General features: G+C 31.4%; 1 protein-coding gene across 1 annotated transcript in view; it reads left to right on the forward strand.

Moving 5' to 3' along the window:
* Positions 1-15,395, forward strand: part of LOC141508186 (cytoplasmic dynein 2 heavy chain 1-like) — a 203,033-nt gene that overhangs the window by 30,809 nt on the left and 156,829 nt on the right. Inside the window, exons 7-9 of the mRNA XM_074216569.1 lie at positions 1,081-1,206; positions 3,880-3,990; positions 6,199-6,354. Coding sequence (XP_074072670.1) covers positions 1,081-1,206; positions 3,880-3,990; positions 6,199-6,354 — 393 coding nt within the window. The remainder of the gene's footprint in view (positions 1-1,080; positions 1,207-3,879; positions 3,991-6,198; positions 6,355-15,395) is intronic.

Raw genomic sequence — 15,395 nt, forward strand, 5'->3', positions numbered from 1 at the left:
AAAGTTTTCCAGCCACAGAAGACAGACTTTGAATATGCTTGGAATCAGGCAGTGGAGCATCAGAATTGAGGAAAAAAAGAAGGAAGCCATTGTGACTAGATCACAAATATTATTTCATTTTAGCCTTCCAAAAACCTTAGGAAGTAAGTGTTGCTTTTATCTCCATCTTAGATGTAAGGAATTTGATGTAGTCCTCACTTCCTTATCATTTTTAGAAATTTCCTCTGAAAACAGTCTTTTTGGTATTTCAGGTGAATTTTGTTATAAATTTTTTCTACCTTTTTAAAATACTTTGGTAGTTTGCTTGATAATACGTTAAGTGATTAATTTAGAGTTTCATGTTAATTTTTATTGTATTTGCATGTTCCCACCATTAATAATTAAGATACTTAGATGTCTGTTTTTTGTAAAATATGTTTTGTAGTTGTGTTCTTTTGATGTCTCTTGATAGATGACCTCCTCATATTTTATATATTCTGTGATTATTTTGAATAGAAGAGTGCTTTTAATGCAAGATATTGCTAATTACTACAGAGGTGTCAAGATAAATGAGACTTTGGGCGGCTAGGTGGTGCTGTGGATAAAGCACTGGCCCTGGAGTCAGGAGTACCTGGGTTCAAATCCGGTCTCAGACACCTGATAATTACCTAGCTGCATGGCCTTGGGCAAGCCACTTAACTCCATTTGCCTTGCAAAAACCTTAAAAAAAAGAGAGAGAAATGAGGCTTAGTGATGATACAGCTAATGATAATTAATCTTTGGGAGATCATTTTGAGGAAAATCTGGATAATGGGTTCATGGTGAGGCAATGGAAGAAGAGGAATGAATGCTAATACAATTAGTAATTCTGACCACAAAAGGAAAGAAAAAAGAGGGAATAGTCATTCTTCATTGTTAATTAGAAATGGCATTTTAATATTAACTGATAGGTTTATGAATTCATGTAAATTATAAAAAACTAAAATATCATAAAATCTCTAAATCTTAATTCAGTATAAAATACTAAAATTTATTTTCTTTCATGTAACACTGAACATATTCCATAGTGTAACTATATCTGTTTTCCTGTTTTTCTTATAGGTTGCCATGGGCCAAGGTCAAGCTGATTTAGCAATACAGATGCTGAGAGAATGTGCTCAAAGTGGAGACTGGCTGTGCTTGAAGAATTTGCATCTTGTGGTTTCATGGCTTCCTGTTCTAGAAAAGGTAGGTTTAGATATAGTAAGTATGCTGTGTAATATATTCTGAGGATGAACCCCCTGGGATATAACCGCATTTTATGTGAAGATATACCACAAAGTACTTGTGCATAGTCCAGAAATAAAAATATAATGAAATCACTTTAAATTTATGTAAAATGTTGTCAAGTTTACTAAATGCTAATTGAAAAAGTGAATTTTTTTCCTGGAAAGATAGCCTTTTAACTATTGAATTTTAATTATTATCCAGTACATTTATCTTAAGGGAAGGGTTTTTTTTTTTTTTTTTTTTAGTTTGTTGCAAACAGTTTAGGAAGAAAGAGGCAAGCTTAGACTGCTTTGAAGGAAAGGAAGAAGAATTATATAGATAAAGACACCAACGTGGAGAAAACCATAGCATTAGAAAGAGCTTATTTCTGGTGTTTTACACTTTCTTAGCAGAGACAGACTATGTAGTATTCGCTTCTTATTCAGCTTCAGTCATATAGAAAGAGTTCAGGAAAGAAGTCACAGTCACTGATACTACTTCTTGATCTTAGAGGATTGTTGTAATGAACACATTTTACAAATGACTTATAAATTGGAAATTCTATATAAATATGGATGAGATGTCTATGAATGGATCGATGGCTCTATCAAAGAGGCTAGAAGAACTTGTCCTAATTTTCTCTAACATCTTGAGTAGTAAGAGCCTGTATAATCATGGTGGAGAAATAGCTTTGAACAGTCAATACAATCTGACTTGAAATCAATCTGATCTTTGATTCAATTTCTTTAAGAATAGGTAAAAAAAGATTGTTCTAGGACAAAATAATACAGGTAATTTTGAAAAGAAAATTAAAAAATTCAAATGGTGTTTATTTTTTAAATCTGTTAATATTACATTTAAAGATCACTGAGAAAAGTGTTGTACTCTACCATAGACATTGTTTTCTTTAAAAATCTGCTTATATATCATCATTAATCCTTAGTTTTATACTATAGGTTATATTCAATGTAGTGTAATATGTAATGATCATCATAGCTTGCATTTATATTGAACTTTTAATTTTTGCAAAATGCTTTACACATATTACCTCATCTGCACCTTATAACAACCCTTTTAGACAGTATGTAATAATCACTAACACTTCACAGATATAAAAACAAAGCCTGAGAGAGTCTGGTGTCTTAAGGTAGGATTTGAAATTAGAACTTTCTGAATCTTAAGTCCAGCACTCTATTCAATATATCACCCAATTGCATGTCTATATGTACCATTTGTGTAACACAATATAATACAATACACTTTTATTAAGTCTGTACTATGTACCAGACACTGTGTTAAACTCTGAGGATACAAATATGAAAAAGAAAAACATCTGCTCTCAAGGAGCTTGCAATCTAATGGAAGATGATTATACATAAAAGGAAGCTAGAAAGTTGGGAAGAAGAGAATTGGGGGGGGGGGGAGTGTCCCTGACAATGGGGCACCTTGTTCTGTAGAAATGAAACCAAGCAGAGGTGCTGCTGGAAAGTGCAGAGACAGCAGGAAAGTCTAAGTCCCAGCCTTCTGTAGAGGAAAGCTTTGGTAGAGTTGGAGGAGAGAAAGCTGAGGCAGATGGGAAGGTACTGAGTATCCAGAGCTGGGTTAGTTGCATGAGGAGTAAGATTTCAAGTAATCACTACTGCATTGTTGTTAGAGCTGTGAACTCATCCAATCTTTCTGGAGAGCAATTTGGAATTATGCCCAAAGGACAATAAATCTGTGCATACCCTTGGATCCAACAATACCACTACTGGGTCTATACCCTGAAGAGATCATGATAAAAGTTTAAAAACCCCGCATGCACAAAAATATTCATAGCAGCTCTGTTTGTGGTGGCAAAGAATTGGAAATTGAGGGAATACCCATCAATTGGGGAATGGCTAAACACATTGTAGTATATGTATGTGACGGAACACTATTGTTCTCCAAGGAGATTCATGAGGGACAGGACTTCAGAAAAGTCTGGAAAGACATATATGAACTCATACACACTAGCAACACTATGATTGATTTGTTCATTTCAGCAGTACTATAATCAAAGACAATTTTGAAACACTTGTGATAGAAAATATCTTCCACACCCAGAGAAGGAGTTACGGAATCTGATTGCAGATCAAAGCTTGTTATCTTCAATTTTTAAAAGTTGTCTTTATGTATTATGTTGCATTTTTTTCTGTTTTTTTCTTCCATTTGGAATTTATTCTTCTTGAACAACATGATTAATATATTTAGCATAATTACACATGTAGAGCCTATATTAGATTATTTTCTGTCAGGGGGAGGGGGAAGGGAGAAAAATGTAAAACAAAAAACTTGCAAAAAAATAATTGGTGAAAACTATCATTGGCTACACGTTGTCATTTTCATGTTACATTTAGCACTAACCATAACATGTTTGTCATCCTATCCATTCTCAACCCTTCTCTTTCCATTTCACACTTTTTATAAGTGAAACACAATATTTAAATTGCATCATACTTGTAAGCCATATTTGTAAGTCATCTTTAAGTTATACTTTATCTTATTGAAATTCTTTCATAAATATTTAATAGGAAACATTGATAAGCGTAGACATTTAAAATTATAATAATACAAAATTGGTCTACTTATAATACTTGTTTAAATAAATATTTTTTATTTTCTTTTGTCCAGGAACTGAATTGCCTCCAACCCAAAGACAGTTTTCGTCTTTGGCTCACGGCTGAAGTTCATCCAAACTTTACTCCTATTTTACTTCAGTCTAGTCTGAAGATAACATATGAGGTAAATGCATTATATATCTATACAATCACTGATATATTAATTGTGGTTACACATAATATTGTAGTAAGTGACATGATAGAGAATTAATGTGTATTGCATTTAAATGCTTTATATGAAAATGAAAAAAATTAGAGGTTAAAGGCCTGAATTTAAATCATACTTTTGCCACCAACTACTTTGCTTTTGGTTTCTTTATAAAATGATAAGATTAGACAAAAAGACTTCTGAAGTTCAAATCAAAGTCTCTGACACTAATAAAAATTGTATTGAAAAATATTTTATTCATCTCTTTTCAACTTTTATAATATACTGTAATTTATATTAAGAGTCAGTATGGGAACAGCTGGTGAATTAAGTGAATTGAGCACTGGCCCTGGAGTCAGGAGGACCTGAGTTCCAATGTGACCTCAGACACTTAATAATTGCCTACATGTGTGACCTTGGGCAAATCACTCTTAACCCCATTGCCTTAAATAAATAAAAAATTTTTAAAAAGTCAATTTGATATGGTGGAAAGATCAAGAAGACCTAGTTCAGTTCCTGTACTTACTATTTATTAGCTATATCATGTAATCTGAATATCTTTTAAGATGGAGATTAAAATAACCTGCCCTGTCTGCCTCTCAAGGTCATTGAGCAGACTGGATAAAATGATTTATGGTTATGAGCTTTACAAACTATGAAGCATAAGACAAATGTTATCCATTTTATTTGTCAAAGTAATTTAGTAACAGCAATGGTGATGGTGGTATTTACAACATGTTTCATATTTTGAAAGGATTTCAGTAATCATCTAGTCTCAGTCATATTGGCCTTGATTATATCTTAAATTTATTTGTACTAAATTTATTTGTACTTTTTGCATTTATAAACTTTTCTTGTCATTAATATTAATTTTTAAAATCAGCTAAAATTATAAGTTTTTGAAAATAAAGAATACTAGTTTAAAATGTTTTACTGATTTCTCTCTCATGATCCTTAATAGGAAAGAAAATATTCCCTAACATTTTAGAAATAGAATTTTAAATCTGAATGGGATTTTATATATTTTAGCTCCTTCAAATCCTTTTTTTACATATTAGCAAAATGAGTCCAAAAGAGAGGTAATAGAAACTTTATTATTTGATCTCAGAATAGATGTTGCACTGTACAGATGATAGTGATATCAGAGAAGATGTCAAAATTATATGGAGGATGGGATCAGATCAATGTTTCCCAAATGGTAATCTCCAAAAGCTCATTCAGAATGTCTGAAATTTTTTTTTGATTTTTGTAAGGTTAAGCAACTAGTTCCAAAGTTTGGAATAGAATCTATATTCTAATTCAGAATTTTTAACTTCATTTATTTTCTAATATTTTAAGACAGTGGTGTTACACTTAATTTGAAGTAGGTGGTCACTAATCCTTATATATCCTACAGGTCATTTATTGACTTAGTTTCAAATTGTACTATTCATATTTTATTGGATTTTTATTAACTTTATTAAGTATTTTCCAATCCATCTTAAGCTGGTTTAGCTGCACCTGGGAGTGTTGTGGGCCATGTGGGTAGTATGTTTGGTACCTCTGCTCCAGAACAAAGTCAGGTGACTAGGGATCATTTTTATTCTCATTAGTCTACCAGGAAATGGTTATGAACCTATAGGTTTATTTTCAAAATGATTATATGTAATTCCATACTTTATAAAGAGATTCTCAAAATTCTGATCTAGAAAATGAATTCCAGTTTCTCCAGATGAAGATTTGAGGACTCTTTGGAGTAGTTCAAAATTTAGAACTCGTTTGATTTGATTTTTCTTAAGTATTTCTAGGGGTAATTGGCTGTAATTCATCTCTTTAAAAAGATTGCATTAGCTATTAGGTTTTTTTACAGGTATCATAACATCTTTGTGTTATCTCATTTTAGAGAATATGTATCTCATTTTGGAAATTTAACTCTTTGGAAATGTAACTCATTTCAGTGAGAAGCTTCATTTATCTACTGAGAATAATGTTACTATGTTTAGGTATTTCTTACATGCATATAATATATTGAATAAATAATTTTTAAAAACTAAACTGTAAAATCCACATAATATATTTTTTGTTTATTCCTGTTTTTACATTTGTTGGGAAAAATCTCTTTTGAATGTGTTTAAATTAAGATAAACATTTATCTCATGAACTATAACTATGTTATTTTTGAAATGTTCATTATTTTTTCTTCAGGCACCACCAGGTTTAAAGAAAAATTTAATGCGAACATATGAATCTTGGACTCCAGAGCAAATTAGCAAAAAAGGCATTGTGGAACGGGGGCATGCCCTCTTCAGCCTGGCCTGGTTCCATGCTGCATGCCAAGAAAGAAGAAATTATATTCCTCAAGTAAGAAATGTCATTTCTTATGAAAACATTAATTTGAGCATATTGTTTCCTTAAAGCCAGAAGTCCTTCTTAACCTCGGGTCTGTAATTTTTTTTCTTTTAATAATTAGATAATTGCATTTCAGTATTAATTTGTTTCTTTCATAATCCTTTGTGGATTTTTAAAATGTATTTAAAAACATTAAAAGCATAGGCTTCATCTGACTTCCATAACACAAAAATGGTTAAGAACCCCTTATTTTTGTTGTTGTTGTAGGAAAAAAATTTTGATTTACATGACAGCACATTTATTAAGTCAGGCACTATGCTAGTGATTTAAAGTCAAAATAAGCAGAACCTCTTCTCAAATAGATGATATTTTATTGGATTACATATCAGCAAAATTATCTTGGGATTCAACCAGGGTGGGCTTCCCTGATTCTGGCTTGGAAAACCACTTTATGACAATATTCCTAATCTGATTTCCTTTGTTTGGGATACATTATAATGGAAGTTAAAATATTCAATATTTATTAAGTGCCACCTGCATTATTTGATTCTGAGGAAGCTAAAGAGTGAAGATTAGAAACTCTGTTTACTATAATAGAGCTTAGATGATGAGGCTCATATCCAAATATATTGTAGTACCCAAGAATATATTGTAAGTCTATCAGAGAGGTATAAATCAAATACTCTCTGTGTTCTGGGAAGGTGTGGTTATCTTTAAAAGAGGACCAGTTTTTTGGAAGAAATGACTCTTGGGCTTTAAATGAATTGGACTTTAAAAAGCAGGGATAACAATTCAACAGGTTAAAAAGTAAAGGGAAACATTTGAGGTGCAAGATTAAAAGGCATGGTGATGGGACTATAGAACAGATAAAGAGTAACACCATTAACCTTGCTATCCTAGAGTGAAGGGAGGGAAGAGTAGGAGGGAGAATACTTTGCAAAAATGAATGTTGAAGATTCATTGTTGGGGCGACTAGGTTGCACAGTGGATAAAGCAGTGGATAAAGCACCGGCCCTGGAGTCAGGAGTACCTGGGTTCAAATCCGGTCTCAGACACTTAATAATTACCTAGCTTTGTGGTCTTGGGCAAGCCACCTAACCCCATTTGCCTTGCAAAAAACTTAAAAAAAATTCATTGTTGGAAAAATAATAAAATCACTAAAAAATAAACTTTACTTTGTAAAAAAGAATAATAAAATCTTGATTATAAAAATAATTTGAGAGAAGTTGTATGGCAATAGAAGAGATATGTTTGTGTATGATTGTGGAGGGCCATATGATTGTGGAGGGTCTTGAATGTGAGAAAAAAAGGATGGAACTGATGTTAGATGGGTGCACTCTATTTTGTGAAGGTGGCCAGGTCATCTGCTTATAGATAGGAGAGATTGGGGGCTGGAGGAGGCCTCAAGCAATATTTGAATATTTGGAACAGTGCCAAGGGGAAATGAGCAAAGAAGTTAATTGTAGAATAAAATGACCCTTGCATAATTGTGAAAACACAGCAAAAATTAGGCAGTGGACTCAATTCATATCTTGTTCCTTTAATCTTTTTCTAGTGACTGTAAGTAGCCAAGGAATGAGAATGAAAAAATTAGATGGTATGTTGAGTTAGGAAGGAAGGAAATGAGCATTCAGTAGAATGACCAGACCAGATCCTGTGTTAAATAACTCAGCAAACATCTAATTTAAACCTCACAATAACTCTTGTGAGGTAAGTGCTATTATTAACTCCATTTTACAACTGAGGAAACTGAAGCCAACAGAGGTTAAATGACTTGCCCAAGGTCACACTGCTACTAATAATCTAAAGCCATATTTGAATTCACATCTTCCTGACTCTGAGACTCGATATTTCTATCCACCACACCATCTAGTAAAGTGGGAGTGGTGGACGATTGTAGGTGAGACCCTGAGCCCAGGACTATAGAGCAATTGAGAGCCTATGTATGTCAGCAGATAAAGTAACTGCAAAGAGGAAGAAAATAATAAGTGGATCACAATGATTTTGAAAGAAGGGAATGTGCCAACACCACATCTGGAGACCACTTCTTACTGGAGAATGCTCTTTTCTCCATTCTCGCCATTTTACTTGAACTTGAAGAGGGAATAAATATAAACCTTATTTCTCATTGCTGTTTATATTCCATTGTTGATTTCTAAACAACCACCTGTCATCAATTTTTCATATGCATTCTTGTCTATCATCTTTTTATAATTTAATTTTCATCTGAACTCTGATTCAAACTGACAGGTCTAACTGAATATTATAGGAAAGTTTTATTATATACCATTTTCATTGTGTTTAATAAATTGTGAGTTGTGTAGGTCTAGAATAGAAACTTAAGCAATTTATAATGATATTTTTTTAGAGTAAATTTTTGAGTTTCAAACAGATGTTAAAGCATTTGCAATACTGTCTATTAAAAATTCACTTTTTGAGAGGGTTGTTTTTATTTATTATTATTAAAATGCATTATTAATGATGAATAAATTAAAAAATTCAAATTGTTTAAATCCAAGTTTACCTTGTTTTTGATTCTGAATTCTCTATCTCTCTTATACCTTCCCCCTAACTCTGTTGAGAATGGAAGGAAAAAAAAAGCTAGCCTGATATTTTTTCTCTTAGGTGCCACCATTTTTATCTCTTCTATACATATTTGGAACAGTGAAGGTTTGAGTCCAAGTATAGAAGCTTAATATTCCTTAATGGTAAAAAATACTTTGTTAAAATAAAAACTTCAACTAACCTTTTAACCTATTTTTCTTTGGTTTATTCTCCTCTTTCCCCTTTCATCAAGAGATGCCAATGGGGTTATTTGTTTAATTAGATGCCTTGACAATCTTTTTTTTTTAAGATTTTTCAAGGCAATGGGGTTAAGTGGCTTGCCCAAGGCTACATGGATAGGTAATTATTAAGTGTCTGAGGCCGGATTTGAACTCAGGTACTCCTGACTCCAAGACCAGTGCTCTATCCACTGCACCACCTAGCCGCCCCTGACAATCTTTGTTTAAACTAGATTTTTCTTCAACTAATCACATATTTGTTTAAAAACAATATGATGATGGTGAAAATGAAATAATAATTGTTAGTATTTTTATAGTTCTTTAAAGTTTGCAAGATAGTTTATATATGGTATCTCATTTGATTTTCACAACAGTTACGTGAAATAAATGCTATTATTATTATTATCATTTTTTGGATGAGGAAACTGAGGCTGAGAGAGTAAGTGACTTGTCCATGATCACCTAACTTTTAAGTGTTATTGGCAGGATTTTAATTCCTTCCTAACTATAGTCAACAATACCACTTTTAGAAATTATGCTCAGCTACCTTTTTTTTCCTTCCAAATTAATCATGATAAAAAAAATCAAAAAGGAACAAACTGAAAAAAAAGTTAAAAGAAGTGAAAATATTATACTTCGATCTGCATTTAGAAACTATAGTTCTTTCTCTGAATGTAGATGGAATTTTTCTATTACAAGTCCTTTAGAATTGTCTGTGATCATTGTATTACTGAGAAGAGCTAAGCCTTATCATAGTTGATCATCATGCATTGTTACTGTTACTGTGTACAATGTTTTTCTGGTTCTATTCATTTCATTATGCATCAGTTTATATAATTCTTTAGAAATCTACCTATTTCTTATAAATCAAATAGTATTCAATTACATTCATATACCACATTTTTGAGCCATTCCCCAATTAATGGATAGCTCCTCAATTTCTAATTCTTTGCACACCAAAGTGTTACTCTAAAAAATTTTAGTATATATGAGTTGAGTACAAACTTATTAGTGGTATTGCTGGATCAAAAGGTATGCACCATGTATGCTCTTTGGACATAATTCTAAATTGCTCTCCAGAATGATGTCCCAGTTTTCACATATCCCCTCTAACATCATTTTCCTTACTGTCATATTAGTCAGTCTTATAGGTGTGCGGTAGTACTTCAGAGTTGTTTTAATTTGCATTTCTCTAATAGTGATTTAGAGTATTTTTTCATATGACTACAGATATTAATTTCTTCATCTGAAATCTGCCTATTGATAATCTTTGACCATTTATTAATGAGGAATGACTTGGATTCTTATGAATTTTACTTAGTATTCTTATATTTGAGAAATAAAACGCTGACTGTAGAAATTATTTCCCAGTTTTCTGCTTTCCTTCTAATCTTGGTTACATCGGTTTTATTTGTGAAAACTTAATTTGTGTAAAAATATTAATTTGTGCAAAATTTAATAAAAATTATGCATTTTTCATTTCATAATGTTCTCTACCTCTTGTTTGGTTATAAATTCTTCTGCTTTCCTATAGATCTGACAGGTAAACTATTGCTTTTTGGCCTACTTGGCTTTTGGTATCACCTTTTAAATGTCTAAATCATGTTCCATTTTGACCTTATCTTGGTATAAGGTGGGAGATGATGATTTCTACCTAATTTCTGCCAGACTATTTCCCAGTGGTTTTTGTCAAATAATTTTCTGTGAGTTCTTCTCGTGGAAGCTGGAGTCTTTGGGTTTATCGGACATTGATAACTACAGTTTTTTGCTAGTATGTCTTGTGTACCTAACCTGTTCTACTGATCTACTTTTTGTTTCTTATACAGGACAAAATAATTTGATGATTGCCACTTTATAATATAGTTTCAGATTTTATATGGCTAAGACATCTTATTTTCCTTTACATTTTTTCCATAATCCCCTTGCTATTCTTGAACTTTTGTTCTTCCAGATAAATTTTGTTATTATTTTTCTAGCTCTATAAAAATTTGTTTTGTATTTTGATTAGCATGGTACTGAAAAAGTAGGTTAATTTAGATAGCAGTCATTTTTATTATATTAGCTCCATGAACACCTGCTCAATTTTCAGTTCTTTAGATCTGACTTTGTTTGCATGGAAAAACTATTTTGTAATTATATTCATATGATTTCCTGGGTTTTTCTTGGCAAATAGATTTCCAAATATTTTATATTGCATACAGTTCTTTTAAATGGAATTTTTCTTCCTATCTCTTGCTGCTGTGCTTTGAATATATATAAATATTGATTTTATTTCTGCTAAAGTTGTTGTTTCAAGTAGTTTTTATTAGTGAATATCATCTATAAAGAATGAGTTTTATTTCCTCATTGTCTGTCCCAATTCCTTTAATTTCTATTTCTTTTCTTATTGCTAAAGCTAACATTTGTAATACAATATTGAATAATAGTAGTGAAGCAGGAAAATTTTTTCACCCTTGATTTTATTGGGAAAGCTTCTCACTTATCTTCATTACATATAAAGCTTGCTTATGGTTTTAAATAGATACTGCTTATCATTTTAAAGAAAATCCATTTATTTCTATTCTCTCTAGTGTTCTTAATAAGAATGGTTGCTGTATTTTGTTAGAAGTTTTTGCAGCATCTATTGAGATAATCATATTCTGTTAGTTTTTATTGATTATGATTTATTATGATGATTATGTTGATTGTTTTCCTAGTAATGAACTGACCCTGCATTCCTGGTATATATTCCACCAGATCATAATATATTATTCTGTTGGTAAATTACTGTAATCTCTTTGCTAATATTTTATTTAGAATATTTTTATCAATATTCATTAGAGAAATTGGGCTAGAATTTTCTTTGTCTGACTCTCTCTGGTGTAGGTATCAGTACCATATTTGGTGTCAGAAAAAGGAATTAGGCAGAACTCCGCCTATTTTTCCAAATAATTTATATATTATTGGAATTAATTCTTCTTTAAATGTTTGGTAGAGTTCAAATGTAAATCCTGGATTTTTTTTCTTAGAGAGTTCACTATTGGCTTATTCAATTTTTTTTCTAAAATGGTGTTATTTAATTTTTTTTCTCCTCTGTAAATCAGGGCAATTTAGATTTTGTAATTCTTCATTCATTCATCCACTTCACATGTCAAGTAGACTCCCAAATATTTTATACTGCATACAGAGGTGCAACAAATTTCCCTGTTATCACTACGATTATTCAATATTGTATTAGAAATGTTAATTTTAGCAATGAGAGAAGAAAAATAAATTAAAGGAATTAAAATAGACAATGAGGAAACAAAATTATTAACAGATGATATGATGGTATACTTAAAGAATCCTAAGGAATTCACTAAAAATACTTGAATAATTATTCATCCATATTGCTTGATTGTCAGATTTATTGGCATATAGTTAGGGCAAAATAACTGAATTATTGTTTTACTTTCCTCTTCATTTTTGGTATTGACTTTTTAGTTTTTGTTTTTGATTAAACTGGTATTTTATTATCCAATTTCATGCTATGGGTATTTTTTCATCCATTTGCAAATTTTTAATTTAGACATTTTTCTGTCATATCTCTCCCTGCCTTCCCAGCCTTGATGATGAACAGTCTGATAAAAGTTATATATATGTACATTTAAGTTCAACATTTAATAATTTTTTTTTACAGTAGGAATTAGGATAAAGGAAAAAAGAAAACCATGAAATAGGAAGGAAAAACATGAGAGAAGTTATAGAAAAGTGAACATAATATATATTCAGATACTGTGGTTTTTGTTTTTATTTGTTTTTTTTTTTTAACTCTTGATGTGGATGGCATTGTCTATAACAGGTCTCCCAGCATTGTCTTAGATCACTGAACTGATGAGAGGAACTGGATCCATCACAGGTGATCAACTTATAATGTTATTGTTAATGTGTTCAATGTTCACTTGGTTCTGCTCCCTTTGCTCAGCAAGTCTTTTCATGCTTCTCTAAAGTCCGACCATTTATGGTTTCTTATACAACAATAGTAATTCATAACATTCGTATATCATAACTTGTTTAATCATTCCCCAGTTGATTCACATCCCCTCAATTTCTAATTCTTTGCCACTACAAAGAGCTGCTGCAAATAGTTTTGAACGTGTGGAAATTTTATGCCATTTTTTTATGATTTCTTTTGGATATAGGTCTAGTCTTGGTATTGCTGAGTAAAAGGATATGATCAGTTTTATTGCTTTTTGAGTATTGTTCCAGATTGCTCTTGAGAATGGCTGGCTCAGTTCACAAATCCACTACTAGTGCATTATGTCCCAATCTTCCCAAATCCTCTCCAGTATTAATCATTTTCCTTTTTTGTCACCTTATCCAATCTGATAGGTATGAAATGGTGCCTTATACTTGTTTTAATTTGTATTTTTCTAATAATGATTTGAAGCATTTTTTATATGACTAGACATAACTTTAACTCTTCATTTAAAAGCTGTCTGTTCATATCCTTTGAACATTTATCTATTGGGGAATGACTTGTAATGTAAATTTGATGAAATTATATATTTTTGAAATGAGATTTTTATCAGAACCACTTGCTTCCCAGCTTTCTGTTTTCTTTCTAATTTTGGGTGCATTAGTTTTATTGGTGCAGAATTTTTTTATTTAATATAGTCAAACCATCCATTTTACAATTTTTATTGTTCTCTATTTTTGGTCATAAATTTCTCCCAGTTCCAAAGGTCTGATAAAGTATTTCCTGATATCATAATTAATCTATGATATCACCTTTTTTTGTCTAAATCCTGTACCCATTTTGACCCTGTTTTGGTCTTTGATTAGTTTTTGCCAAACTATTTTCCAGTTTTCCAGCAGCTTTTGTGGAGTAGTAAGTTCTTATTCCAGAAGCTAATATCTTCGGATATATCATAAAGTAGATTATTTATAGGCATTTATTACTGTTTCTTTTGTACCTATTCTAATCCATTGATCTATTACTCTATTTCTTAACTAGTACCAGGCAGTTTTGATGACTGCCACTTTATAGTATGGCTTTTAGATCTGATAGAGTTAGGCTACCTTCCTCTGCATTTTTTTCATCAATTTCCTTGATATTCTTGATCTTGATTTCATTTTGATCCAGATGAATTTTATTACTATTTTTTTCTAGCTCTGTAAAATAGTTTTTTTTTGGCAATTTGATTGATATGCCATTGAATAAGTAATTTAATTTGGATAGAATTATCATTTTTACTATGCTTGGCCTAACCATGAACAAATGATATTTTTCCAATTGTTTAGTTTTGACTTTATTTGTGTGTAAAGAATTCTGTAATTGTGATCATATGATCTGAGTTTTTCTTTGGAGATAGATTAGTTTATATCATCCACAACTACTTTAAATTTCTCTTTCTCTCTTGCCCTAGAACTTTGTTGTTCATATATGTGTGTGTGTGTATACATATATATGTGTGTGTGTGTATGTGTGTGTGTGTGTGTGTGTGTGTGTAAATGTTGATGATTTATGTGGTTTATTTTGTATCCAGATACTTTGCTGAAGTTGTTAATTGTTTCAAATAGTTTTTTAGTTGATTTTCTCATGTTCTCTAAGTATATCATATATTATTTACAAAGAGTGAAAGTTTTCCTTCCTCACTGTGCCAATTCTAATTACTTCATTTTTTTCCCTCTTATTACTTAAACTAATGTTTATACTACATTGTATAGTAGTAATGTTAATGAGCATTCTTGTTTCACCCCTCATCTTATTAGAAATGTGCCTAGTGAATCCCCATTACATATAATGTTTATTGATAGTTTTAGAAAGTTCATTAATTTAAGGGAAACTCCATATATTCCTATACTCTTTTTTTTGCAAGACAAGGTATTAAGTGACTTGCCCAAGGTCACACAGCTAGGTAATTATTAAGTGTCTGAGGTCACATTTGAACTCAAGACCACCTGATTCCAGGACCAGTACTCCATCTCCTACACCTCTAGCTGCCCCCTTCCTATACTCTTTATTGTTTTTAATAGGAATGGGTGTTATATTTTGTCAAAGACTAATGAGATAATCATATGATTTCTCTTGGTTTTGTTATTGATATGTTCAGTTGGTATAAATTCTACTCGATCATAGTATATTATCCTAGTAATAACTTGTAATCTCTCCACTAAAATTTTATCTAAGATTTTTGCATCAGTGTTCATTAGGGAGATTGGTCTTTAATTTTCTTTGTCTTTTTTTGGCTCATCCTGGTTAAGTAATATATCAGCATCATATTGATATCATAAAATGAACTTGGCAGG

Source organism: Macrotis lagotis, chromosome 1, assembly GCF_037893015.1.
Source record: "Macrotis lagotis isolate mMagLag1 chromosome 1, bilby.v1.9.chrom.fasta, whole genome shotgun sequence".
Classification (NCBI taxonomy): domain Eukaryota; kingdom Metazoa; phylum Chordata; class Mammalia; order Peramelemorphia; family Peramelidae; genus Macrotis; species Macrotis lagotis.